Source organism: Pseudogymnoascus destructans (assembly GCF_001641265.1).
Source record: "Pseudogymnoascus destructans isolate 20631-21 unplaced genomic scaffold scaffold_19, whole genome shotgun sequence".
Taxonomy (NCBI): domain Eukaryota; kingdom Fungi; phylum Ascomycota; class Leotiomycetes; order Thelebolales; family Thelebolaceae; genus Pseudogymnoascus; species Pseudogymnoascus destructans.
Genome location: NW_020167538.1, coordinates 793,405 through 816,660, shown reverse-complemented (window position 1 = coordinate 816,660; position 23,256 = coordinate 793,405). Strand labels below are relative to the sequence as shown.

The window sequence follows — 23,256 nt, the reverse complement described above, 5'->3', positions numbered from 1 at the left end:
GGGTGGGGGGAGGCGGGGCGGGACGGACTTGGCGGGGGAGGATTGCGTCATGCACGTGATTTTGTGGGATTCGAGCTCGCAGGGGAGATGGATGATCTGATATCGGTCAGGCATGTTTCTCTCGGTCCGACTTCAACTTTCCGTACATAACTATATAACTGTACGGTGCGAGTCTGTGTTTAATTGTATTGCTTCATTGCTGCAGCTGCCCCATTGCTGCAGCTGCCCTGCATGAGCTGAGAACAACGCGACATGAACTCGGTATAGTACAGACAATTGCCTCTTTGCTCTTCCTACTTCCTACAGCCAAGATATACCACTGCTAATACTTCTCGTAGACGGATCTCGTCTCACCTCGGATGAATCCGCTGCGAATATGCTGTACTGTGTCTAGAGTGAGTTGCACCACTGCCCTGGATCATCTGTCGCGAATCCAGCCAAATACCCAGACTCCGCCTCATTTTTAACCCCAATCGGATCTTGGACGGCACTTGGCATTGTCATCGCGCCTCGCCAACTCTTGGAACTTTCCCACTTCTATGTGCCGAGACGGGAGGCCTGCTGCATATCATCTGGTCACGATGATACTCTGGACTGCGTGCGCCGCTTTACAAAGCCCCCGCATCCCCATCTTCAATCTCCTTTCCCTTTCAGTACTCTACTTCCTCTTTGAAGTACATTCCTTCTTCAGACATTTTCCATTTCGTCGTTGAACCATCTAGTAGTTCAACGCCCCCTTTCTTACTTTACCTGTCCACCTCTTATTGAATGGTTATTACTAATCCGGAATCCGCACTTGAGGAATGGCACAACCTTCCCTCACCACCACCTACCTTGCGCCCTGATCGGGTAGATAGCGCAAAGGAAAAGGTTGCTGTAACCCATATTGGCAAGAACTGTTCGTCCGGATCTAGCCTAAGCAACACCCTTAACGAAGACGACCTCCCCGACTGGAAGACCACTCACACAGAAAGATCCTGGGACGGCGGCGCGGAATCCGCTCACACCATCGATGTCGATGCCATCGCAAGCAAGCTTCATGTTGACCTTCAGTGAGTTCGCAGCGACAGCCCTCTTCAGAGCTTACTAATCATGCCCAAAGACATGGACTCGAGGGAAAGGAGGCAGCGGCTCGACTTGAACGGGATGGCCCCAACAAGCTTGCGAGCGGTGGGGGAATATCGGCGTGGAAAATCCTCTTAAGACAGGTCTCCAATAGTTTAACCATCGTAAGAAGAGAAACCCTGACGCTACGCTTTTACGCAATACAATGCACCCTGCCGTTCTCCATGCCTAATCAGACAACCCCCCACACGGGGCTCTGCTCTTGACCTGTGCATGTTGTTGTACCCGACAATGGGATACTGACATGGTGGCAAAAGGTCCTCCTCCTGGCTATGGCACTGTCGTATGGCACACTAGATTTCCTTGAAGGCGCCGTCATCACAGCTGTCATCCTCTTGAATATCATTCTTGGGTAAGTTTGAAGAAAAGAGGCGTGCTTAGACCTCGCATTACCGCTTTGGGATACTGACTACGTCCCTTTAGGTTCGTCCAGGATTATCAGGCGGAGAAGAATATGAAGTCCCTCCAGGGCCTCGCGGCCCCAACATGCAAGGTCGTTCGTAACAAGGGAAAGGTCGACGCCGTCAAAGCCGAGGCTCTTGTCGTGGGGGACATTGTCCAGATCTCTGTGGGCGATGTTGTCCCGGCGGATCTTCGGATCTTTGACGGCGTCAATTTGGAGATCAATGAGGCTCTTCTCACTGGAGAGTCACTCCCAGTCATCAAACTACCCAAGATTACCTTAGGCATGTTAGACCTTCCCCTCGGAGACCGCACGAATTGCGCCTATTCGGCCACTACCGTGACCAAGGGTCGCGGAAGCGGCATTGTCATCGCTACCAGCATGACGACCGAAGTTGGCCGCATCGCTGAGTTGCTCCAAGATCGTAAATCAACCACGGAAGCGAATGTTTTCAAGCGCCTCTTCATTTCTCTACGGGATGGTGTCAAGAACACCCTCGGTCTCGTCGGCACGCCTCTACATGTTACACTCAGCAAATTCGCCATCTTACTCTTTGGCTTGGCTCTCCTCCTCGCCATCATCGTTTTCTCCGTAAACAAGTGGGATCTCAAGGGTGAGGTCGTCATCTATGGAATCTGTGTCGCTGTAGCTGTTATACCTGAATCTTTGATCGCTGTCTTGACTATTACCCTTGCTATCGGCATTAAGGCTATGGCAAAGGATCATGTGATTGTAAGGAGAATGCAGGCTCTTGAGGCTATTGGCGGTATTACGCATATCTGCTCGGATAAGACTGGTACGCTCACTCAGGGCAAGATGATTGCTAGGAAGGTGTGGGTCCCGGAGAATGGGACGCTTGGGATTTACGATACTACGAATACGTTTGACCCTACCAGTGGTCAGGCAATGATTGATGGAGTGACAATTGACAAGTCCACTGAGTTGAATTCAACTCTTGAGAAACTGCTCCATGCTGTTGCCCTCTGCAATCTCTCTACAGTCTACCACAACATCGATGAAAACAGCGATTGGACTGCAGTGGGAGAGCCTACGGACATCGCCCTCCAAGTCCTCGCCACACGTTTCGGCCTCGGCAAACCCGATATCCTAGACAGCGGTGAAATGACATTTGTGGCCGAACATCCATTCAACTCCGCAATCAAGCGCATGTCAGTGGCCTATCAAAACGGCACTGATACCATCGACGTCTTTCTCAAAGGAGCCGGCGAGAGCGTCCTCCCCATGCTCACATCCTCGCCCGCCGAGAAAGCCGAGATTGAGAAGCGCATGCAAGAGCTGGCCTGTGAGGGTCTTCGCGTCTTGTGTATTGCAACCAAATCTGTTGCATCTACTTCGAAGAAGGATATCGAGAGTCGAGAATGGACGGAGGGTAATTTGGACTTTCTCGGACTTGTGGGCCTTTATGACCCGCCTCGGGTTGAGACGGCTGGTGCTATCACGGCCTGTACGAAAGCTGGTATTAGCATTCATATGTTGACTGGTGACCACATCGATACCGCTACCGCGATTGCCAAGGAGATTGGCCTCATCACTGATCTCAGCTTCACGACATCCAACGCTAATACCATCGTCATGCAAGGCGGACAATTCGACAAGCTCTCCAAAGACGAGATAGACGCCCTCGACCCCCTCCCCCTCGTCCTCGCCAGATGTAGCCCCGCCACCAAAGTCCGCATGGTCGACGCCCTCCACCGTCGTCAAGGCTTCTGCGTTATGACGGGCGACGGCGTCAACGACGCCCCAGCCCTCAAACGCGCCGACGTCGGCATCGCAATGGGTCTCAACGGCTCCGACGTCGCTAAAGACGCCGCTGACATGATCCTGACCAACGATGATTTCGCCTCAATCGTCAAAGCCGTCGAAGAAGGCCGGCGCCTCTTCGCCAACATCCAGAAATTCCTCCTGCACCTCCTCATCTCCAACATCGCGCAGGTTCTCCTCCTCCTCATCGCCCTCGCCTTCCGCGACGCCTCAGGCGCCTCCATCTTCCCGCTCTCCCCCCTCGAAATCCTCTGGGTAAACATGATCACCTCCTCCTTCCTCGCTCTCGGCCTAGGAATGGAGGAGAAGACCTCAGACATCATGCTCCGCCCCCCCCACAGCCTGCGCATGGGCGTCTTCACCCGCGAACTCATCGTCGACAAAATGATCTACGGCACCCTAATGGGCTCCCTCTGCCTCGCCGCCTTCGTCATCGTCGTCTACGGCGCCGGAGGTGGCGATCTGGGGGACGACTGCAACGACGGCTACAACCCCTCTTGCGACGTCGTCTTCCGCGCCCGCGCAACCGTCTTCGCCGTCCTCTCCTTCCTCATCCTCGTCACCGCCTGGGAGGTAAAGCACTTCTCGCGGTCCCTGTTCGCGCTCGACCCTGCCAAGTTCCGCGGGCCCCTCGGGGGTGTCGGAGGGGCGCTCTGGTATAACCGCTTCTTGTTCTGGGCTGTGGCCGCCGGGTTCCTGGTCACTTTTCCCGTCGTCTATATCCCGACGGTTAATACGGTGGTGTTTAGGCACATGGGGATTACGTGGGAGTGGGGCGTGGTGGTGGGTGTGCTGGCAGTGTATGTTGCAGGCGTGGAGGCCTGGAAGGCGGTCAAGCGACGTTTTGGCTTGTTTGGCGGTAAGAGGTCCGCAGTTGATGTGGTTGGGGGAGGGTTAGCTTAGGATTTGATCTGTCAGCTCTGTAAGCGTTGCGGCTGATAGGCCGTAAGGCTTGTCAGGGCTGTGTGGAAGCTGAGCGAAGGGGGGGAATGCGAAGCAGGTTAAATTGCCCATGATGGTTTAGGGTGGAGGGGATTACTGATCTATTTCGGGGATTGGAGATTGGAGATCGGGGTTTAGGAGGAGGTTTACTGTCTTTACTGATCTGCGGTTGTCTCTCTGCTGCTTTTTGCTGTCTCTACCGGTCTCTACCTTTCTTCCGCCGTTGGATTCCGGCGAGCAACGTTATTATCGAGTAGGTTGGGTTATGGTCGTGGTCAGAGCTTTTTTACCTCCTTTAGTGGCAGGTCATTCATTAGCCCCACGTATTATCTGTGAGCTTCCTTCCGTCTCACTGCCTACTGATGCGTCTCACTCAGCTCTACTATGGTATTTGTCAAACGAGATACGCCTTGACTCGTTGAATAGTCTACGGAGTTCCCGTATAATCAACAAATCTGGAGACACAGGATTCGATTAGGATCCGATTCCACGTGATATAATCTAGATCCTACCTACCAACGGACATCCCTCACTGGATCGTCTACCGTTGCATCTCCACTAAAAAGGCCATAACATGCAACGGTGAGACTCGGTGAAGGCGGCCGCAATCAAGTCAGTCCCACGCCGGCCAACCCGCATCAAGGCCCAAAACCGTCAGACTGCGGGGTTCTATATAACGTTATGGAGCAGGGCAAGGGTTACTCGCCGGTGTTTACATATCAGGCGGCCGCCCAATTCGCCAAGATTCCCTTCCTTCGGTGATAAGAAGCATAAGTCCATGCATGCTCCACTTGGATGAGAGCGATCCGAGATGAGAAGGCACGTTGCGTAACTTACGGTTACCTGTCGCGTACCACAGAGTGTATCTGATGGAGTATATAGAGCCGTGTGGTCCCGCTGGTGAGGGTTTTTTTTGTCTCATAATTAAGTCGATTCCTCGTTGATCAATATCACCTCGTCATTACCAAAAGTCTTCCTCCTCACTACCTACCTACCTGACATAAACCCCTCACCTCTCACCCCTCAATCCCTCACCTACCCTCACCCAACAATGGCCACCAACGGCACCTCCGGCAGCGCCAATGGCACCGCCCACGCCGCAACAACCCCAACAGACATGCGCGCCTACCGCGCCCCGTCCCTCCTGCAGCCTCACCGCGCGCGCAACGCCCTCCGCGACGCACACGAGGGCAGGATCCCCCCTCTCCAAGTCTACTTCCTCATGCTCTCCGCCCCGTCGATCATCAAGGTCATCGCACAGGTCGGGTACGATGTTATCCTCATCGACCAGGAGCACTCGCCCATGGACATTGGTGAGATGACCAGGATGGCGCATGATATCCAGTTGGTCAGCGAGGGAAGGACAATGGCGTGGATCAGGTAAGATAGATCCCTCCCTTCGCCACCCCCTAGAAAGCAAGGCATGGATGGAGCTAACAAGCACCCAGAATCTGCGGCCACGATCACGCCAACATCGGATACGCCCTCGACACGGGAGCTAGCATCATGGTCCCGCAAGTCGAGACGGTCGAGGACGCGAAACACATTGTCTCCGCCGCCAAATTCGGCAAGAAGATCAACGGCACCCGCTCCGCGCCCCCCGGACGCTGGCTCCCGGGCATCTCAGACACAGGCGTCAACCCCGAGCTCACCCTGTGGGAAAACCTCAACAACCAAGCCGCCATCATCATCCAAGTTGAATCCAAGGAGGCCGTCGACAACCTCGACGCCATCCTCACCGAGTGCGGTGAGCACATCGATGCGGTGTGGCTCGGCTCGCTCGATTGCAGAGTTTCCATGGGCCTTCCGGGCTTCTGGGGCGAGGAGCCGGAGTTCCTAGAGGTCATTGAGACGATGAACAAGACGCTGAGGAAGCATGATATGCCGTATGCGGGAGCGGCGATGGGGACGCCCGAGCAGGTGAAGGCGATGGGAGAGGGTAAAGCGTTTACGGCTGTGCAGGGGGATGTGTTTTCGTTGCTGGCGGCGGCGGCGGAGAATTTGGGACAGGCGAGGCAGTTTATGCCGGCGGTGAATATTTCGGCCGCGAATAAGAAGGCGAGGGAGCTGGATGTGCGGTGAATAGGGGTGTAATGGTCGCGGGAAGATGGAGGGGGGTATGGCCGTTCTGGGTGTGTGTTAGATATAGACAGAGCCTTGGGGAGGGTGGAGATAAAATATTAGAGCGTTGCTAGGCTTGCGGTTCTGTCTTTGGGTCAAATATGATGTGCACGCCGTCGCCTTTCACCAGAGCGGCAGTAGTAGCAGGCGCTATTGTTGGCATATTTATTTATAGCGACCTCTTCCGTGGGTGAGGATCGTCATACTTGGCGATTTGTTGAAAGAGGAGGATCCCCTAGTGGCCTTCTTGGGGGGGGGGTGAGTAAAACGGTCGAGATTGAATCCATCGATCCTTGTTCTTTGCTAGAGATTCTTTGACGACGTTACGGTTGAGCTTCCTGTCACCACCTCGGTCTGTCACCGCTTGGCTTTCACCACTTTTGCCTATTGTCACTCCCGCCTCTCACTACATCTACCTGTCACCACCGACACTACCTCTTTCTATCACTACCTCTGCCTGTTAGCACTCCACAACCTCTTCATATCACTACCACTTCGGCAAGCGTCCGTTGGGCCTTTGAACATGTCCCCTAATTTTGTTTCAGGCATTGCTCTAGTAAAGCAGGTTCCAGACAAATAGATGAAGGTATTTGATGTTGTTCGCTTCTGTGCTTCGTACGCATAATTGAAAAAAATGATCGTAGTTGATCGGCCTTCCTCGGCATAATCGAGTAGACTGCGGAGACAGCTGTTGCTTTCATCTACATATTTTGCATGTTCCTCGAGCTATAATATCACCATCGGAGAAAGAATACCGCTTTATCGTAAGGTTGGCTAGATGACGGAATGTAAGATTTCAGAGGGGTTCGATACGCCTGGCACTCAGTAGCTATGGTAATCAACCTCTATGCGAGGACCGACTTGAACAATGGCCTTCTATTCTTTATCTACGGCCTATTCATTGTCTAAGATCTTCTCCACGCTCTTCCACATCAACAGCGTGAAGGAATGCTTCTTGAACGTGTATTTCCCCTTTCCATCCCACGTACCCTCTGCTATCCTCACCTCCTCCTCCTCAGTATTGACCACATTCACATTCTCGCCCGTCACCGTACGTGTCTCCACTCCGCCCTCCGCCCCACCTCCTATCTTCAAATCCACCTCAACATCCTTATTCTCATCCATACTCACCGCCGAGGCTGACCTAGCCATCCTTACCAACGGCAGCGCTAACATCCAGCGTATTTATCCCCTCCTCCTGAACCCCCTTCAACCACGCCGGTTCCGTCTCCCCCGTATACACCCCCCCTATAACATGCGTATGCACCGTCCAACCCCTCATATACCTGCTAAACAACTCCAAAATACAGAACGTCGTCCGCTTCACAATCTCCTTCTCGGTCGTCATAAGCGGCGATATCACATTAACCGACTGCGCAATATTCGCCATGCCCAAATACTTAGCCTGCCTCACAAACACATTGAGCCACACCCCCACCGCCAGCGCATCAGAGAGCGTGTACTTCTCCTCCGCCCCAAGGTTCCCAGGCGCCCGCGTCGGCCACACTTTCCACTCGGAAGCAGATAGTGGTGTGTGCTTAGTGGGCACGATGTTGTTCTCGATGCGCGCGACGTCGATGAATGCAGCTGTGGCTTCGATGGCGCGCTCGGCAATGAGGGGCGCGCTGACGTTCATCATGTGGTCGGAGCTCGCAATGTGGATGCTATGCATGTCTACGTATGGGATGCAGGAGCGGAGGACTTCGAAGTCCCAGCTTGAGTATCAGGTTTCGCCGCACGACGAGGGACGGTCGAGGAGTCTGAGAGCTTTGGCGAAGACGATGGCTTTTTTGGAGTAGTCCTCTGCGTTCAGCTGGCCGACTTGCCAGGGGCCGTACATCTAGACATAATCAGCCAGACAGTTCCCCAGAACCGTAAGCCAGTGCAAGAACTCATCCGTGCCAAACTCGTTGGTCTCGACGCCCTCCCAGGCGAGATCAGGGCGCATATAGTAGGAACGCGGACCTCTGGAGGAGGGTTAGATCGGTTTAAAATTAAGAAGTGCAATCTTTGCCCCAGTCGGGTTGGCCAAGCGGGACTAATCAGGTGGCCCCAAGATCAAGTATAAAACTTGCGAGAGTAGTGGATTGAGCCAGGAATTTTGGAATAGCATAGAGCGGCTACAGAATCGGAAATAAGTAGCAAGCCCGAAAACCACATTGGTCCCTTGACGCCATCTAGAGTTTTCCAGTAGTCTGTCAGAATCTCCCACAAGAACCTCTTTGTTGTATAGCTTCAGAATGGCAATCTGCGCAGGGAATGAAGGCTTGAAGTAATGAGTGTCTATGAGATGCGTATGAGTGTTTCATCAAGACGTTTGACAGCTGTGACAATCCCCAACCCCACTCCCCACACTCACGGCAATACTTTCTCTGGTGGGTTACAACAAGACGTTGGCGCCCGCCAGGGTTCAAGGTTAGGATTGATATCACACCGCTATTGATGGAAGTTACTGGTTCCAGACGGCTCGATTGGCCCCAGAGTTCTCCAGTGCAGTACGGGTAATGGGAGGAAGCATGGGAGCAGGCATGGGAGCAGGCATCAGAGCCATGGGAAACATGGCAGCTATGGCAGTTATGGCAGGCATGGGAGGAATGTGAGAGGAATAATCGGAGGCCCAGGGTCAGAGCTCGTGCCCGTTGTTGCTCATAAGTGCAGAACTCTCCATCAATAACTTTCTGCCACCGGTGTTGGCTTCCTTACGATGATCATCCCTCTCTACCAAGCTGAGATTTCGCATCCCTCGATCCGTGGCCGTATCAACGCGCTCTAACACTTCATGCTGGGAATCGGTGCGTTGATTGCTAGCTAGGTCAGCTACGGAACATTCATTGGCATCAAAAACGAAGGACAGTGGCGTATCCCACTTGGTCTTCAACTCCTCCCGGCCATTTTACTAGGAGCACTGATCTTCTTTTCCCCAAATTGCCAAGATGGTTGATCGATAACGAGTGGCGAGGAAGGTCTCTAGACATTGGCAAGACTCCATGCTAAGGGCGATGTCAACGATGTATGGGTCCGTGCCGAGTTCGATCAGATCCAGGAGAACATCAGCTTCGAACATGAGCACGAAGCCAATACGGCGAGCTCTTCCGCAACCGCTCATGCTTCAGGCGTTTGTTGATTGCAGTTGTTCTACAAGCAAGTGTCGACGCTGCGCTTCGCTACCAGGCTATCAATAGCGTAATCGCCTTAATTGCACAGGCCCTATGCATCCTTCTTATTGACCGTTTCGGACGTCGCTGGACGCTGATCTATGGTAACTTGGCGAACATGGTGACGTTCATTGTCGCTACTGCTCTTCTTGGTAAGTTCATCAGCCGAGTATTTAGGCCAGCGCTAACCTAAGCAGCAAATTTCCCTCCCGGGTTGACCACAAATATCGGAGCCTTCAGGGGATTTATTATCGTGACCTGGGTGTAACTTGCGTTCCCCTCTCCTGGATCATCCCCGCCGAGATCTTCGACATCCGCACGCGCGCCAAGGGCGTCTCGCTCGCCACCATGATGTCCTTCACGTTCAACACGATGATCGGGCAAGTCACTCCCATCGCGATGACGGCCATCAAGTGGCGCTTCTACGTCTTCGTCATCTGTAACTTCACAAACGCCCCCTTCTTCTGGGCCATCCTGCCAGAGACCAAGAAGATCCCGCTTGAGGAGATGAACTATCTCTTCACCGATGCACCGGTATTCGTTCCTGGTACCGATAAGTCGCAGTACCAGGCCGATTATAACGCGGACTTGAAGTCAAGGGCGAGAGCGTTCGAGGCGAAGGGTGCGGCGGAGGCGGAGGAGAAGAAGGCATAGGCAGTGAGGAGATGGTGTTGGTTACTATGTAGCTTTGGCGTACGGCGGTTGGATGTGTCGCAAGAACTGGTTCTCAGATGTAACTCTCATATGCAATTTGCAGGATTGCGATATATACCAAGCTTGGAGTGCTATATTTAGTGAATAGAGCAGCCACGGTAGTTTTAGGCCAACTACCAAAGACTATGAACGTTTCATATATAGCTTGGGCATGTTCCGTTACTAGAATACGTTAGCCTCTCTGAAAGCTCTTCGATTACTTAAAAGTGAGGCTTTTAGATAAATTGGTGATGCACACCCGAACCTCGACGCCGGATAAACCATGCGGCCAAATCCGCGTCGATAACTTGACTAAAACCCGGCATCGACTGGTCGCTTACCAGCGGCATAAACGCGATACTTTGTCCCTCACAATCGAAATTGCAATCAACTCGAGATTAACTCACGCCTTAGGCGCATTAGAACATACTGTATAAGTGGAACCTGTGCCAAAATGACAACCGCGCAAGATCTTTCGATGGGCTTGCCCATCATCGACCTCGACATCTTCCTCAACGGGTCACACGACGCAGCCGACGTGCAGGCAGAGTGTAAGAAAGCCGCACAAGCTCTGGTAACTTACGGTGCGCTCCTGCTGCACGACTCGCGTGTGTCTGAGGAGGACAATATCACCTTCTTAGACCTGCTGGAGGACTACTTCGCACAGCCCGAGCCCGAACTCAAAAAGGATGAACGGCCGGAGCTAGGTTACCAGATTGGCGTCACGCTTGAAAATACTGAGAAGCCAAAGTGTGCGGTGGACGAGCCATGCTTGCGTATCATTGAGAAGCTAGACCCGGCTGAACGGCCGCTTGACATTACAGCGCATTCGCCCGATCCCAAGTGTCGTTTCTTCTGGAGAATGTCTGCTGGCCCACCGCCATATGAGACGAAGTTTCCCGCCCTAAATGCAGATAATATCGTACCTGAGGCGCCGCACATTCGAGAGCAATGGCCTCAGGTGATGGACAAGTGGGGGTCGTCTATGAAGAACGCGTAAGTCACGTCTCATCGTATGCAAGAACTTGGTCACTAAGTCTCTCACTTTACAGAGTCGAAGGTCTTTCTGAAATGACTGCTGTTGGTCTAGGGCTGCCAGAATCAACATTTAAGGAGGCAGGCACATACGGGTGAGTTTGGTCACCCCTTTCAACCTCAAGAAAGTTCTTATCTAACCATCTTGAAGACCGCACCTCCTTGCCCCAACAGCATCTGATCTATTGAAGTACGGTAGCAAAGACACCATCCTTGCTGGCTTCCACACGGACCTTAACTTCCTTACTATCCACGGCCGCTCCCGCTACCCAGGCCTGCATATCTGGGCTCGCAACACCGGCAAGCGCATCCCCGTCAAGATCCCGCCCGGAAACTATTTGCTCGTGCAGGCTGGCAAGCAGCTAGAGCACATCACGGGCGGGCTGATCAAGGCGGGATTCCACGAGGTGGTTGTGAATGAGCAGACGATAGACGTCATTGAGCGTCGCAAGGTCGAGGTTCCAGAGCGGCCGCTCGTGCGCATCTCGTCGACGTTCTTTTGGCATCTGAGCTCCGACTTTGACCTGGCTCCGATTCTTAGCTTAGCGGAGGAGTCCAGGAAGGCGAGAGCAGAACAGTTCAATTTGGGCAAGGACGAGGGCGAGGGGGTTGTGTATCCGGCTATGAAGGTTGGGCAGCAAGTACAAAAGTAAGTGATCGTGATGAATGCCTTAGCAAGGGAAAATTTACTAACTAAATTGTTTCATAGGGAGTTACAGCATATTGAGCTGATGGCATGAGTTTGTATGCGGACTTGAGGGGTGTTATCTAAATAAGATGTATTTAGCAGAATACAGCTACTCTTTAATAGCCAATGACAGATATGACGTTTAGTTTTCGAACCTGAATAATTAGATGCAAGCAATAGACTGATAATATATATATTATAGGGTAATGAAGTCTGCATGTTTTACTATAAAGGCCATGAACCCGTGCTTGTCTCAATGTTTTCTGAAAACGACAAAAGCATAAAACAGTGGGTATTCGCTAGGGTTCACCACCCCAACTATTTTTATATTTGAGAGTATAAAAAGTTGCTATCGCTAGTAGCTATTTGCACTATATCGCTAAAGCGACTAACATCTTCTGCTGTTGTTGCAAAGCTTGTAACAAAGCGGCAAAGCTGCTCATCATCTGTCATTTTAAGGTCTGACGGGGCAGGCCAGTCGTAGAACTCCACGCCCTTAGCCCTTATATTGGCGATAGTTTTCTTATTGAGAACCACAAAGACTTCATTAGACTGTGGTCTTGATAGTAGTCGAGTAGATTGCAATCCAGAAAATATGTTAGCAAGTTCCGTTGCCATTCCATTGGCTTGCCGAGCGAGATCGAGCCATAATCCATCGGCAAAGTATGCCTGAAACTGGGCAGAGATGAAACGCGACTTTGAAAAACACTGAGCCGCACGCTTGCGGACAAACGGAAACCCAGAGGCCTTTTTAGGGTCAAAAAGTACAACTGCCTCCGCACACCAGCAGCCGTTCTTAGTGGCACCGAACGATAGCATGTCGACACCGCGCTTCCAAGTCATCTCTGCCGGCGTACAGCCTAGAGATACAAGGGCATTGGCAAAGCGTGCTCCGTCCATGTGAAGTGGAATATTGAAGTCCCTCGCCACAGCTGCAATAGCGTCGATTTCCGCGAGAGAGTACACTGTGCCAGCTTCAGTCGCCTGTGTCACGGAGATAGTGCTCGGACAACCACGGCGAACATCATTCTCAGCTGATCGCTCGACTATCCGACGCAAGAGGTTAGGATCCATCTTCCCATCTGGACCATCGACAGTCGCGATGCGCAGTTGGCCGGAGAGGTATTCAGGCGCACCGCACTCATCGGCGACAATGTGTGCCTCGCGGTGTGCGAAGACTACACCGCCAGGCTTGGATTCCAAGGTTAGGGCCAGGCAGTTGGACGCAGTGCCTGTTGCAACGAAGAAGACGGCAACTTCGCACTCAAATATCTCGTTGAAGAGCCGCTCAAGCTCGCTGTCAAGATCAGACGTGCCATATGCCGGGGCATATCCGCCACCTTCTTGGGCAAGTCTGGCTGAGATGGCTGGGTGTACGCCAGCCCAGTTGTCTGATGCGAAATACATAGTAACTCGCTAATTCCTGATCTAACCGAACTATTAAGGCATTAGAACGGGTATGGCGTTGTGGAATGGGACACAAAATACACGTTGCGTATTGCATTTGCACCCAGGGTCATACTTACAACTCTTGTAGCTCGTCAATAATATGGGCTCATAATGACTTTCCGGACTTCTATAGATTAAGATAAGGTATGAGTAGGGTTTAGTGTCCAAAGCAACTAAAACCTTTTAAGTTATCGCTTTCTGATTTTAGCACCTTCCACTCGGGAGCAAGCGAGGCAACGTTACCAAAAACAACAAGAGATTAGTTATGTACAATAAACAACTCAACCTCTGCAATCGGCACTCAGATGCGTTTAAGTAGGGGTTGAAGAGAGTGGGTGCGTACTCCATAAAGCAGAACGAGTAGAGATGAGGTAGGTATAGCGCTGGGTCCATTACGTTATACGTCTAGAACTTCTCAACGTATTTCGGTTATACAAGGCATAAGGAATCGTTGGACGAAGTTTTCCAGTCCACGTGGTAAACCTAGACATTCCGCCCAACAGTCAACACGCCGAATGTCATAGCGAGGGCAAAAGGAAATGGCTGGTGAGGTCACATTAGCCACGAAGAGTATCTCAGCACTATACCCCGCGCCAACGCCAACAATCGAGTATAGTTGGCGCATCCGTGAGCTGTGGCATCGGAAAGATGGGAACGTACGCACGTTAGGAAGACCATAGCAAAAAGGCCGCAATAGTAGAGTAGCGATTAGAAGGGAAAGTGAGTACGGAAGATTACGACATTAAGAAGGATCATCTCAGCATTCGTAAACTTTATTTACCCTCGTTACTTCAAGCTTTAAAGTGCCATGTGCTAAGCACCCTTATTCCTATTTGTGATTGGGCCACTTTAAGCATTGTGCTGACAGGGGGGAGCTCCTCTTTTGCGGGCTCGATTTTCTTAGCTTGACAAGGTGAAGAAATAATAGACCGTGCATTTGGGTGTGAAGAGTTTTTTTTACATTAATGCTAACCACTAAACCTAATATAATACAGAGATCTTACTAATACGATACAGGGTTCTGATATCCTTGCACCGATGTCGGGGGAGCGGACTTGGTGATCACCAGTGAAGCCGGTGATCCTAGTCTGTTTCAACACAGGAATGGACTCGCACATGCACACAATTTCTTCAACTCAGATCTGCAGCATAATTGCTGAAGGTTGCTATATAAATCTGATTGTTAAGATTTATGAATTTCTAGAACCACCGAGAACCACCCGCCAACAGGAGCAGCCAAGTGCCTGAACGTTGGGTGTCCAGAACCGAACCACGTTTCAAAGATCTGGGAGGCTGCCATTCGTCGATACGAAAAGGTCACGAATAAATGCTGGATGGTCCCTCTCTTAGAAGTTTGGCAACTGTGAACGAGGAGACGCTATAGAAGACCAAAACAAGGTATTTGCTGACTTTAGACAAAAGCTCCATGGCTTGTACGCCGCCTTATGAGCAGCCATGCGCCCGATCGAACTGGTGGGTGCTGCTGCAGGTGAGGCTGGCGCAATGGTGTTTCCACCTAGTATTTTTGTGTTTGCAGCCGTCCAGTACTTGGTAGGGGCAGCGAAAGGAGTCTCAGAAAAGTACGATGCGATCGTGGAAGTTCTGGAGGCGTTGAAGGTGAAACATCTATTACTCTATAATTTTCATAAGCTAACAGCCGACCATTAATACAACCGATGCAGGACGTACAGTCCGCCTTAAGACTTATGCACACCATTTAATGTCTTGAGGGCTCGGGGGTAAAATGGCTGAAATCTTGGCTGTCATATTAGAGATCCTCGCGATATCACAAAAGAAGATTAAGTGTGGGAGACTCGTCTCTTTCGGCAAGAGTTTTATTGGGGCAACGGACGAAGGCAAAGAGGCCATGCAAAAACTAGGCAAGCTGCTCGATAGCGAGAAGGGGATTGTTGGCGCCGAAACCCTATCTGAAGTGAAGAGCATAGCGATCGCGGTGGACAAGCTCCACGTTGACGTATCTACTTTAGTCAATTCACAATCTACGCATGCAACACAGGATCAAAATCCCCTACGAAAGATCAGGGCTATACTTGACCCCTCGCCCTGATGAGATGTATCACACTTTTAAGCGCAATCGAGTTTCCGAAACTGGGATGAAGCTGAGGACGAATCAGACTTTGACCCACTTACAACGGAAGTTACGTTTAGCCACGCCTCATTTGGCGATTTTTTCCCATGATGAAAAGGAAGGCCCAGTCTCAGGCGGAGAAAACACCTTGCCAGTTGGAGTTGATATCAGAAATGCGAGGGTTCCGGTTTTCTGTGCATGTTTAGATATCATGTCTTGCGAGCCAAACAGCCCTAAAGAACCGGTTGCATTGGAGTTAAGGTCATATGTGGCCTCTGTTTGGCTGGAATTGCTCCGAAAGATTGATATTACTAAAACGAGCGAAGAGGATAAGGAAGCTATTGCCCACGGCCTGATGTCTGTGTTGACAAAAAGCCCAGGCCTTGCGGATGTAAATTGAAACACCCAGCTCACCACCCGCAACATCCTTGACCTCCTTAAGCTCTGGCTTAAGAGTTCACCGGAAATCAAGGAATGGTACGGCCTCGCAACCGCTGAAAATGACGCCGATCTTATTAGCAATATTATTCGTCTGATTGGCAAACGATGGCTTGCTACAAGCAGTGGAGAGTGGCTGTTAGATGCCAGAGCAGTAGCGGGTTTTATGGCCTTTCGAAGCGGCGAAGAGCCAAAACCAGGTTTAGTCTCCGCTGAGACTATTTTGAAATGTGCAAATTGGCTTTCGCTAGATCAAGACGCCCTTTGGAACCTTCGATTAAGTGCTACGCTTCGAGACTTTGGACATTATACTCACGTATTGGAGTACTTCGAAAAATCGGCTTCCCTCGCCCCAAAAGAAGAGCAGTGGCCTATCCGACATAGCAAATCGTGGCTGTACATAGAGATGTGCAAGTATGATACAGCGGCGGAGCTTGATGTTGAGATGTACTAAGAACTTAAAGCATTGCACAATAAGAAATGGGATATCGATCTACACAAAGTCTGCCATCGCCTTGCGATTTGCTACCGAGAGCTCAAAAAAGAGGATCGGGAGATTGTCTACCCTGAAAGGCAACGTCTTATGCCATGCGGTGCTACCTCTGCCTCAGAAAATTGATTACGCTACTCTGGTTTCGTCAAACCTTTGACAACATTACAGCCAAACTAACTAGAATGGACGTGCGGCTCCCCGATAAAGAGTACACAGGCTTAATAGAGGCCCTTCTAACTGGAATATGGACCCAGGACGAAGAGGACTTCAAATACATCGCGGCGGCCCTCTATTCCCAGAAGTTGGACTGGCTTCTAATGGCCTATAATACCGCCATACAAACCGCGAAAAAGGAGCACAGAACTGTTGTTGCTGTGAGTTTGGAGCTTTCTATAGCAGTTATATACGACAAAGGTATAAATCGGCACGATGAAGGCGCCGAGATCTATAAGCGCATTATCGACATCTATGGCGATACCCGCATCGACTTGATGCTAGTGCGGTCTTTGGTGAATGCGAAATGTTATCTTGGCTCTTATCTAATTTGGAAGGCCATTGAGGACGGTGGGCCTCTCTCAGAGGCGGATCAAGAATATGGGCGCCAGCTCGAAGATCTAGTCCAGCGAAAACTACGTCTGGTGGTCGACGACAATGTGCCTAGTTATGTGGACCGCGAGCTTGACATGGACCTTGATGAGAAAAACCTGCCATCTCGGCGACTCTGTAAATCGAACGGATGAGAATCAACAACGTTGCCGAACCCAACGACCATAGGTATGCTGTCCACTTCTTCGACTGCGCCAGCGAGGCATTTTTGGAGATCGTTGCTGACTTTGTGTGATGAGTGGGTTCGCCACAGGAACTCGAGGAAAAGGAACCCGAAGAGAGCAATCGTCGCGACCTGGAACGACAGACCGCCAAGCATGATATTAATACCCTGCTGCCGTCCATCTGCATCGTCTGCAGTGGATGTGAGGCTCCACCCGTACCCTGGAGGGCGAGAGAGATGACGTCGCATGTCAGGAATATGGGCGTGTACCATGCTGGTCGTAGCCTGGACATTTCCGGTCTGCAGATAACCACGATGCGACCCAAGCAAATGTAGATGGCGGCGCAGAACAAGACAGGAGCACATGTGAGAACCACGATCTGTAGGAGATAAAACATTGCATGTCATCACATTGTGGAGAGAAATGGCCAGCCACGCTGCGTATTGAGCCGATTGCGTCGCAATCGCCAGCACTGGCCATGTCCGTAGCGGCAGCCCATAAGAACGTCAAGGACTGATTTGGGAAAGACACCATTGGTAGATAAGCTGATATTTTTTTAGCGTTGTTGGGGAATTGATGGTAACTTAGGTAGTAGGGCTGAAACAGCGAGTCGTGAATTACGGCACGGCCTTAAAAAATGAAATGTGGGGAGTATCAAAAGCACAGCTTGGCACAGCAGTATTAGATTAAACTTGAGCCCTTGAAACTTCTAAGCTCGATAATCAAAATGGTCAAGGGCTCCTGTGAGATGGCGTAACAATGGACGGGTTATAAAAATTAGTTCTTCCCCGAATTTTGGCACGCGGGATTCAACGGGATTCAACGGGATTCAACGACGTAATCGTCGGTGCGAACACCGACGATTAAGTTAAGCTTTGGTTGTTTAAAGACCCACTTTCTACCAGCAGACCGCCTTGGCAAAAGCTTGTTTCTTGATTGATCGTCATACCTCGTGAGGACCCCGCCTTTAAAATCAAGGAATTGAGGATGAGGGGATGCCATTTTTCAATTCCGATATATATCTTATATATCTTACAAGCCATGACATTCGCACAAAATTTGCAAGCAATTGTTTCCTATAACGCCATCACTACTCCACGACATGGCCCATTGCGTCCACCCAGGAGAATCACAACCTTCTCACGCGAACAAGACTAGCCCAAGTAGCCCGACTATGGTTTCTGATGGCTTGTATAAGCTATGCACGGGCAAGAAAAGCGTATCTGCACTTCTTGCAGAGAACCCAACTCTTTCGCCTGGGGATGCATGGAAGCAATTGTACGGTAGTTATGTGCCATCGTCGAAGAGTGCAGCAAGGTCAGATGGAGACAGCGAGGAACGCAGCATTGGCGCCGACGAGCTACAGCGTGCCGCAGAATGCGGAAACTGGGGACCCTCGCAACCGAATGAGCTATTCTTGAAGGTACGCACGTTCTATCTTTCAAGACGACAAATCTAATCAAGGTAAAGATCTACCACGATGTATTGGGTCCTGTGGAACATGATATTTCTGCAGCTGTGGTTAGCCCTTCGTTGATGGGTAGCTGTGGCGTCGTACCGTTGACGATAATATCCGTGTATGTTTTTCCAGACTACCTGAACTGCAATTAACGGACGCAGCGTACCAGATATTATGCGTCACATGAGCAACATGATTGTTCGCGCAGAAAAGGAGGTTTATCTAGCCACCAACTACTGGCAGAGCTCTGTTGCATCTTCGTATATTACAAATGCGATGAAAGAACTGTCGGCAAGAGCTGGCAGGCGTGGAGAAAGGATTGTCATGAAAATCATCTATGATAGAGGAAGCCTGAAGCAGCTACTTGAACCACATTACATTGTTTCCGAAAAGGAATACTTAGGTAAAGCGAGCTCAGCCTTTCATTCAACTAAGCTGATAAATTATAGGCGACGCTGTGAATATCCCAAAGCCGGAGGAGATTCCGAACATTAATCTTCAAGTTATGAACTACCACAAGCCAATGCTAGGCACATATCACTGCAAGTATATGGTAGTTGATCGCAAGTATGCTGTTTTGCAGAGCAACAACATCCAGGATAATGATAATATGGAGATGATGATCCAACTGGAAGGTCCAATCGTCGATTCGCTGTACGACATGGCTCTCATCTCCTGGCACAAAGCGCTGGAACCTCCATTGCCAAGTTACAATTCTCCAGCTGCTCGAGGTGGAATTGGCTCTTTCGGGGAAACGAGCCACCATGAAATGTTTCATCAAGCTGGCATTCAGGCAAATGCCATTTCAGAGGCTCAGGCCAACAGTTCTAGCCAGCTAGAAGCGGTCGACGCGAGAGCAATCCACTCTAAGCACTTGATCCCAGGAGAAAACAATGGGCTACTCGAGGGGCAACGGTTAGCGAACCTTTCTAATGATGCTTCTTACGACCCTTCGCCAGCACGAAATGCCATTGAGCATGCAATTGACGCCCCGCATTTGCCTCCACTTGACGACGTTAATATCAAGGGCGCTTCCTCGGGATTAAACAACGAGCAAGAAAGGTTCGGCAGGGCTCCAGTAACTAACGCTTACTTGTGTTCTGGATCCTCTTCTCTCCCAAGCTCCATTATCAGCCAGCCTCCACAAGGCAAGCCTCTCCTGGAGCATTTGTCAACTGACTCTCATTATGACATTGATATTGCTGGTGAGGTAGCCCGTGTACAGCAATCAGTATCCCCAAACGACAACTTGACTCGCTTGGAGGCTACAGTCGCCCACTTGAACCACACCAAGAACAAGGACTTCCCTCCTTCAATCAAGGAAATTCCCGCTGGTGATGAGTTTACCCCTTACATACCTCATGCAGTGCATGAGCCATTCCCAATCGCAATGGTTAATAGGCCGCCATACGGAACCCCCAATAACAACGACGTGTTTACGCCACAGAATGAGGCGTGGCTGGCTGGATTACGATACGCGAAAAAGAACGTGTACATTCAAAGCCCGACACTAAACGCAGAGCCAATACTCAAGGAGATATTAAACGCATGTGAGCGAGGCGTTGATGTTTTTGCATTCATTTGCATTGGTTATAATGATGCTGTAAGATCTCCCAAATCGGACGACTATATGCTGACTGATACAGGGTGAACTTCTGCCGATGCAAGGGGGTACCAATGAGATGATCGCACATGCATTGCACCAATCGCTCTCGCCAGAGGGGTTGAAGCATCTGCATTATCACTTCTACGCTGGCGCCGACCAGACGCGGCCAATTCTTGCCAAGGCCAAGAAGCGGAGCTGTCACGTCAAGCTGATGATCATCGATGAGGAGATAGGAATTCAAGGAAATGGAAACCAGGACTCGCAGAGTTGGTACCACAGTCAAGAGATTAATGTCATGCTCCAGAGTAAAGAAGTTTGTGGTAATTGGATTGATGGTCTGAGGAGATGCCAAAGAACGGGAATATATGGAAAGGTCGACGACGATGGTGTGTGGAGAGATGCGGAGGGGAAGGAGGTTGAAGGCGCGATCGGCACCGACCCAGGCAAGTTCAGTTGGTTCAAAGGGATTGCAGGAGCAGTCCGCAGGGTAAGGGGCGCTGGGGATTTTTGAGTAAAGAGACAAGAGACAGGTGGCATGGTGAAATCAGGTCGAGATCAATGTTCAGATAGTCTCGGACGATGGACGGTTGACGAAGACCATATCCTGATTGGCTGGGCGAAGCCGTTCTTCAAGGCTGGCGACATCCTTGGCAAGTCCATCCGGACTTTAGACCAAACTAAAGAGCTCATGGAGAAGGCAGGGTTCACAAATGTGGTGCAACGGAACTTAAAGTTCCCATTGGAGCATGGAGTAGTGACCCTAAATTGAAGGAGGTGGGAAGGTGGAGCCTGCTGTTCTGTCTATCGGGGATGGAGAGCTGGGCGATGTACATGTTGACAGCGGTATTGCAGTGGAAGCTGGAAGATGTACAGGTGTACTTGGCGCAGCTAAAGGCGGCATTGCTAGACAGGAAGAATCATGGACATTATGTGGTGTAAGTTGTCCGTCACGATAAAGGGATCACGCTAACAGCAGAATATAGTGGCGTTGTATATGGCCAGAAGCCGCTGCACAGCGACTATTGAGGATGGTATTCTACAAGATGGGGGGGATTATTGCTTAAGGACCGTTATTTGGAGACTGATAGAAAGTAGCAAATGGACATATATGTGGCTACTATATTTATCTTATTGGCTTGGGTAGTTCCCCTTATGACACCTGTTCTCCTTCGCATCTATGCTTTTTTTTTTGGTGCTCCATTGTTGCAAATTCACAGCCTATTCCTTTCATTCCGAAGTAATTATTCGTACTAATCGCGATCGTAACTGGATGCGTCTTGGTCGGTTCGTATGACTATTCCGTTAAAAGTCTGGCCTCTGTCCCGCTATACTTTGTTGTGGAGGCACCACGAGTAGCGCTTGAACGCCCAGCTCCTTATTCTCTTGCTAGTCGTGATACCCTTGCCTGCAAAGCATGCCATAATTGAGGCATCCTCGGCAATTCCTTGTCGGATTATACTTCGGACGAGGCCGTTCAGGCCTCCAGTTCGTTGAAGTAGGCACTTATCCTCAGGGCTAACTCCCAACTAACATACATAAGGCTCAGGTCGCCTTCATCCTTCCCATTCCTATTAGCCTCCAGACCCCGAATCTTTTCTCCCACACCTTTCAGTGTCTCGTCAATCTTCGACTCTTTGGCGTTCGTCAACGTCACCCCGGAAATTAGCAAGTCTTCCAGCGCAGACAGTTCTTGGAATACCACACTCCAGCCCTTCTCATCGTTGACGGCAATGTTACCTTGAATCACGACCGCATCAAGATACGCCGCAGACTTCGCAAGCTGCTTCGCTATCCAGTCAGATGGCGATGCGGAGTATTTGAGGTTTGCTGGTGGTGCGGATTTCAGAAGGAATATTGAGTGGGTCGTGGGCACGGCTTCGCCCTCACGACGTCTGGCATCGACCTGGAGTAAATAGCTCAGGCCACTCCCGAGCTTGTCGACTAGACCCCAGATACGTTCTGCCTGGGCCACGTCGACTTTCTGGCGGTTGATTCCAGTCTCATCGAGGCGTTCAACGGCCTTGAGGAGGGCAACCATTACTTTGTCTATTTTGGTTTCTCGAATTCTGACAGCCTGGATCTTGTGTTCCTTTAGGTAATTTTCGAGACTCCGTAGCTGCTTCTCCGCTTCTGCCCACCTCTCTCCCGGGATATCATTTAATGCCTTACCACCCTGTGATTGCAATAACGAGCTAGATAAACTCCGAGAATATTCGTGAAGCTCGAATTCTTGAGCTGCCTCAATGGGGTGTTGTATCTCCCATTCTGTCCGCTTCCCCATGTTTGCCAGTAGCACCTGACATGATCCACTGATCGTGGAAGCCAGCTTAGCGGATCGTTCGGCCGCTTCAACCTTTTCTACTACTTGCAAAGAGACTAACTTTTGTTTCTCTTCGGGAGAATGCAGCGCAGATATGGCCTGTTGAAGGTCTTTTGCCCAGGCCCGAATCCATTCGGTGATGGTAGAGAAGTACTCCGCGGCATCCTTGATATCCGAAGGAGTATCATGGACGGATGAAATGTTCTTCGCAGTGCTCTGGAGCAAAGACTCGACCGAGGCCCAGGATGAAGCGGAGATGGTCTCTAGGCCTGGGGAGAGGATACGCTGGATGCCAGCGCAGATGAGTTTTAGGGAAATGCTTTTTAAGCCATCCACGTGGCTTTCGTTGAGATTCATGAGCTCAACCTCTTTAGATAGATCATCGGTATCTTGAGACATTGTAGTAGTACTGCCTGTGCACTGCGTCAGTCTTCTTTTGGCTGATGGCGTCAGAACAAAAATTTCTTGATGAGGAGAATAGTCGTCGGGCCATACCGAGATCCACAATTTAAACCCGATAGAAGTGACAAACAGATGGAAAGTTTTACAAATGGGATCCGAAGTTGATCGTTGAAGTAATTATGATTAGGTTGAACGCTGGCTCGATTTACAAATAAAGTAACTTGAATAAAATTTAACTATTTACCTTGGTATTAGAAAAATTAAAGATAATTTGCAGTGTCGAAGC

The 23,256-nt window shown here is 50.5% G+C and overlaps 11 protein-coding genes across 11 annotated transcripts; 8 read left to right on the top strand and 3 right to left on the bottom strand.

Moving 5' to 3' along the window:
* Window positions 1-147: 147 nt before the first annotated feature.
* VC83_06862 (uncharacterized protein) lies at window positions 148-4,213 on the top strand (the record flags this gene model as incomplete). Its single annotated transcript, XM_024470448.1, has 4 exons — window positions 148-1,052; window positions 1,103-1,229; window positions 1,383-1,477; window positions 1,549-4,213. The coding sequence occupies exons 1-4, from the start codon at window positions 769-771 to the stop codon at window positions 4,211-4,213; spliced, it is 3,171 nt and encodes a 1,056-aa protein (XP_024321560.1). The 5' UTR covers window positions 148-768.
* A 1,090-nt stretch (window positions 4,214-5,303) lies between these two features.
* On the top strand, window positions 5,304-6,423 carry VC83_06861 (uncharacterized protein; the record flags this gene model as incomplete). Its single annotated transcript, XM_024470447.1, has 2 exons — window positions 5,304-5,632; window positions 5,701-6,423. The coding sequence occupies 2 exons, from the start codon at window positions 5,304-5,306 to the stop codon at window positions 6,332-6,334; spliced, it is 963 nt and encodes a 320-aa protein (XP_024321558.1). The 3' UTR covers window positions 6,335-6,423.
* An 844-nt stretch (window positions 6,424-7,267) lies between these two features.
* VC83_06860 (uncharacterized protein) lies at window positions 7,268-8,598 on the bottom strand (the record flags this gene model as incomplete). Its single annotated transcript, XM_024470446.1, has 3 exons — window positions 8,276-8,598; window positions 7,532-8,213; window positions 7,268-7,458 (listed from the first exon to the last, which is right to left on the bottom strand). Exons 2-3 carry the CDS (start codon window positions 8,043-8,045, stop codon window positions 7,268-7,270), a joined length of 705 nt encoding a protein of 234 aa, XP_024321559.1. The 5' UTR covers window positions 8,046-8,213; window positions 8,276-8,598.
* A 1,278-nt stretch (window positions 8,599-9,876) lies between these two features.
* On the top strand, window positions 9,877-10,182 carry VC83_06859 (uncharacterized protein; the record flags this gene model as incomplete). Its single annotated transcript, XM_024470445.1, has 1 exon — window positions 9,877-10,182. One exon carries the CDS (start codon window positions 9,877-9,879, stop codon window positions 10,180-10,182), a length of 306 nt encoding a protein of 101 aa, XP_024321697.1.
* Window positions 10,183-10,482: 300 nt separating this feature from the next.
* Window positions 10,483-12,122, top strand: VC83_06858 (uncharacterized protein). The gene is made up of 4 exons (XM_024470444.1): window positions 10,483-11,217; window positions 11,274-11,351; window positions 11,408-11,905; window positions 11,966-12,122. Exons 1-4 carry the CDS (start codon window positions 10,676-10,678, stop codon window positions 11,994-11,996), a joined length of 1,149 nt encoding a protein of 382 aa, XP_024321696.1. The 5' UTR covers window positions 10,483-10,675; the 3' UTR covers window positions 11,997-12,122.
* On the bottom strand, window positions 12,114-13,752 carry VC83_06857 (uncharacterized protein). The gene is made up of 2 exons (XM_024470443.1): window positions 13,471-13,752; window positions 12,114-13,381 (listed from the first exon to the last, which is right to left on the bottom strand). Exon 2 carries the CDS (start codon window positions 13,349-13,351, stop codon window positions 12,269-12,271), a length of 1,083 nt encoding a protein of 360 aa, XP_024321701.1. The 5' UTR covers window positions 13,352-13,381; window positions 13,471-13,752; the 3' UTR covers window positions 12,114-12,268.
* A 1,096-nt stretch (window positions 13,753-14,848) lies between these two features.
* Window positions 14,849-15,114, top strand: VC83_06856 (uncharacterized protein; the record flags this gene model as incomplete). Its single annotated transcript, XM_024470442.1, has 2 exons — window positions 14,849-15,010; window positions 15,076-15,114. The coding sequence occupies 2 exons, from the start codon at window positions 14,849-14,851 to the stop codon at window positions 15,112-15,114; spliced, it is 201 nt and encodes a 66-aa protein (XP_024321700.1).
* Window positions 15,115-15,399: 285 nt separating this feature from the next.
* Window positions 15,400-15,882, top strand: VC83_06855 (uncharacterized protein; the record flags this gene model as incomplete). Its single annotated transcript, XM_024470441.1, has 1 exon — window positions 15,400-15,882. One exon carries the CDS (start codon window positions 15,400-15,402, stop codon window positions 15,880-15,882), a length of 483 nt encoding a protein of 160 aa, XP_024321699.1.
* A 626-nt stretch (window positions 15,883-16,508) lies between these two features.
* Window positions 16,509-17,153, top strand: VC83_06854 (uncharacterized protein; the record flags this gene model as incomplete). The annotated part of the gene is made up of 1 exon (XM_024470440.1): window positions 16,509-17,153. One exon carries the CDS (start codon window positions 16,509-16,511, stop codon window positions 17,151-17,153), a length of 645 nt encoding a protein of 214 aa, XP_024321698.1.
* A 991-nt stretch (window positions 17,154-18,144) lies between these two features.
* Window positions 18,145-21,346, top strand: VC83_06851 (uncharacterized protein). Its single transcript, XM_024470439.1, has 5 exons — window positions 18,145-18,606; window positions 18,654-18,760; window positions 18,804-19,045; window positions 19,092-21,183; window positions 21,232-21,346. Exons 1-4 carry the CDS (start codon window positions 18,286-18,288, stop codon window positions 20,291-20,293), a joined length of 1,872 nt encoding a protein of 623 aa, XP_024321703.1. The 5' UTR covers window positions 18,145-18,285; the 3' UTR covers window positions 20,294-21,183; window positions 21,232-21,346.
* Window positions 21,347-23,173, bottom strand: VC83_06850 (uncharacterized protein). Its single transcript, XM_024470438.1, has 2 exons — window positions 23,064-23,173; window positions 21,347-23,008 (listed from the first exon to the last, which is right to left on the bottom strand). Exon 2 carries the CDS (start codon window positions 22,965-22,967, stop codon window positions 21,723-21,725), a length of 1,245 nt encoding a protein of 414 aa, XP_024321702.1. The 5' UTR covers window positions 22,968-23,008; window positions 23,064-23,173; the 3' UTR covers window positions 21,347-21,722.
* Window positions 23,174-23,256: the final 83 nt, after the last annotated feature.

What these genes read in the sequence shown, in the direction of transcription:
- VC83_06850 (XM_024470438.1), bottom strand. Translation starts at nt 22,967, where the DNA reads ATGTCTCAAGATACCGATGATCTATCTAAAGAGGTTGAGCTCATGAAT.
- VC83_06851 (XM_024470439.1), top strand. Translation starts at nt 18,286, where the DNA reads ATGGCCCATTGCGTCCACCCAGGAGAATCACAACCTTCTCACGCGAAC. An exon ending in CCGTTGACGATAATATCCGT is followed by an intron (nt 18,761 to 18,803) that starts GTATGTTTTTCC and finishes TAACGGACGCAG; the next exon opens with CGTACCAGATATTATGCGTC. An exon ending in TTCCGAAAAGGAATACTTAG is followed by an intron (nt 19,046 to 19,091) that starts GTAAAGCGAGCT and finishes GATAAATTATAG; the next exon opens with GCGACGCTGTGAATATCCCA.
- VC83_06858 (XM_024470444.1), top strand. Translation starts at nt 10,676, where the DNA reads ATGACAACCGCGCAAGATCTTTCGATGGGCTTGCCCATCATCGACCTC. An exon ending in AAGGAGGCAGGCACATACGG is followed by an intron (nt 11,352 to 11,407) that starts GTGAGTTTGGTC and finishes ACCATCTTGAAG; the next exon opens with ACCGCACCTCCTTGCCCCAA. An exon ending in GTTGGGCAGCAAGTACAAAA is followed by an intron (nt 11,906 to 11,965) that starts GTAAGTGATCGT and finishes ATTGTTTCATAG; the next exon opens with GGAGTTACAGCATATTGAGC.
- VC83_06857 (XM_024470443.1), bottom strand. Translation starts at nt 13,351, where the DNA reads ATGTATTTCGCATCAGACAACTGGGCTGGCGTACACCCAGCCATCTCA.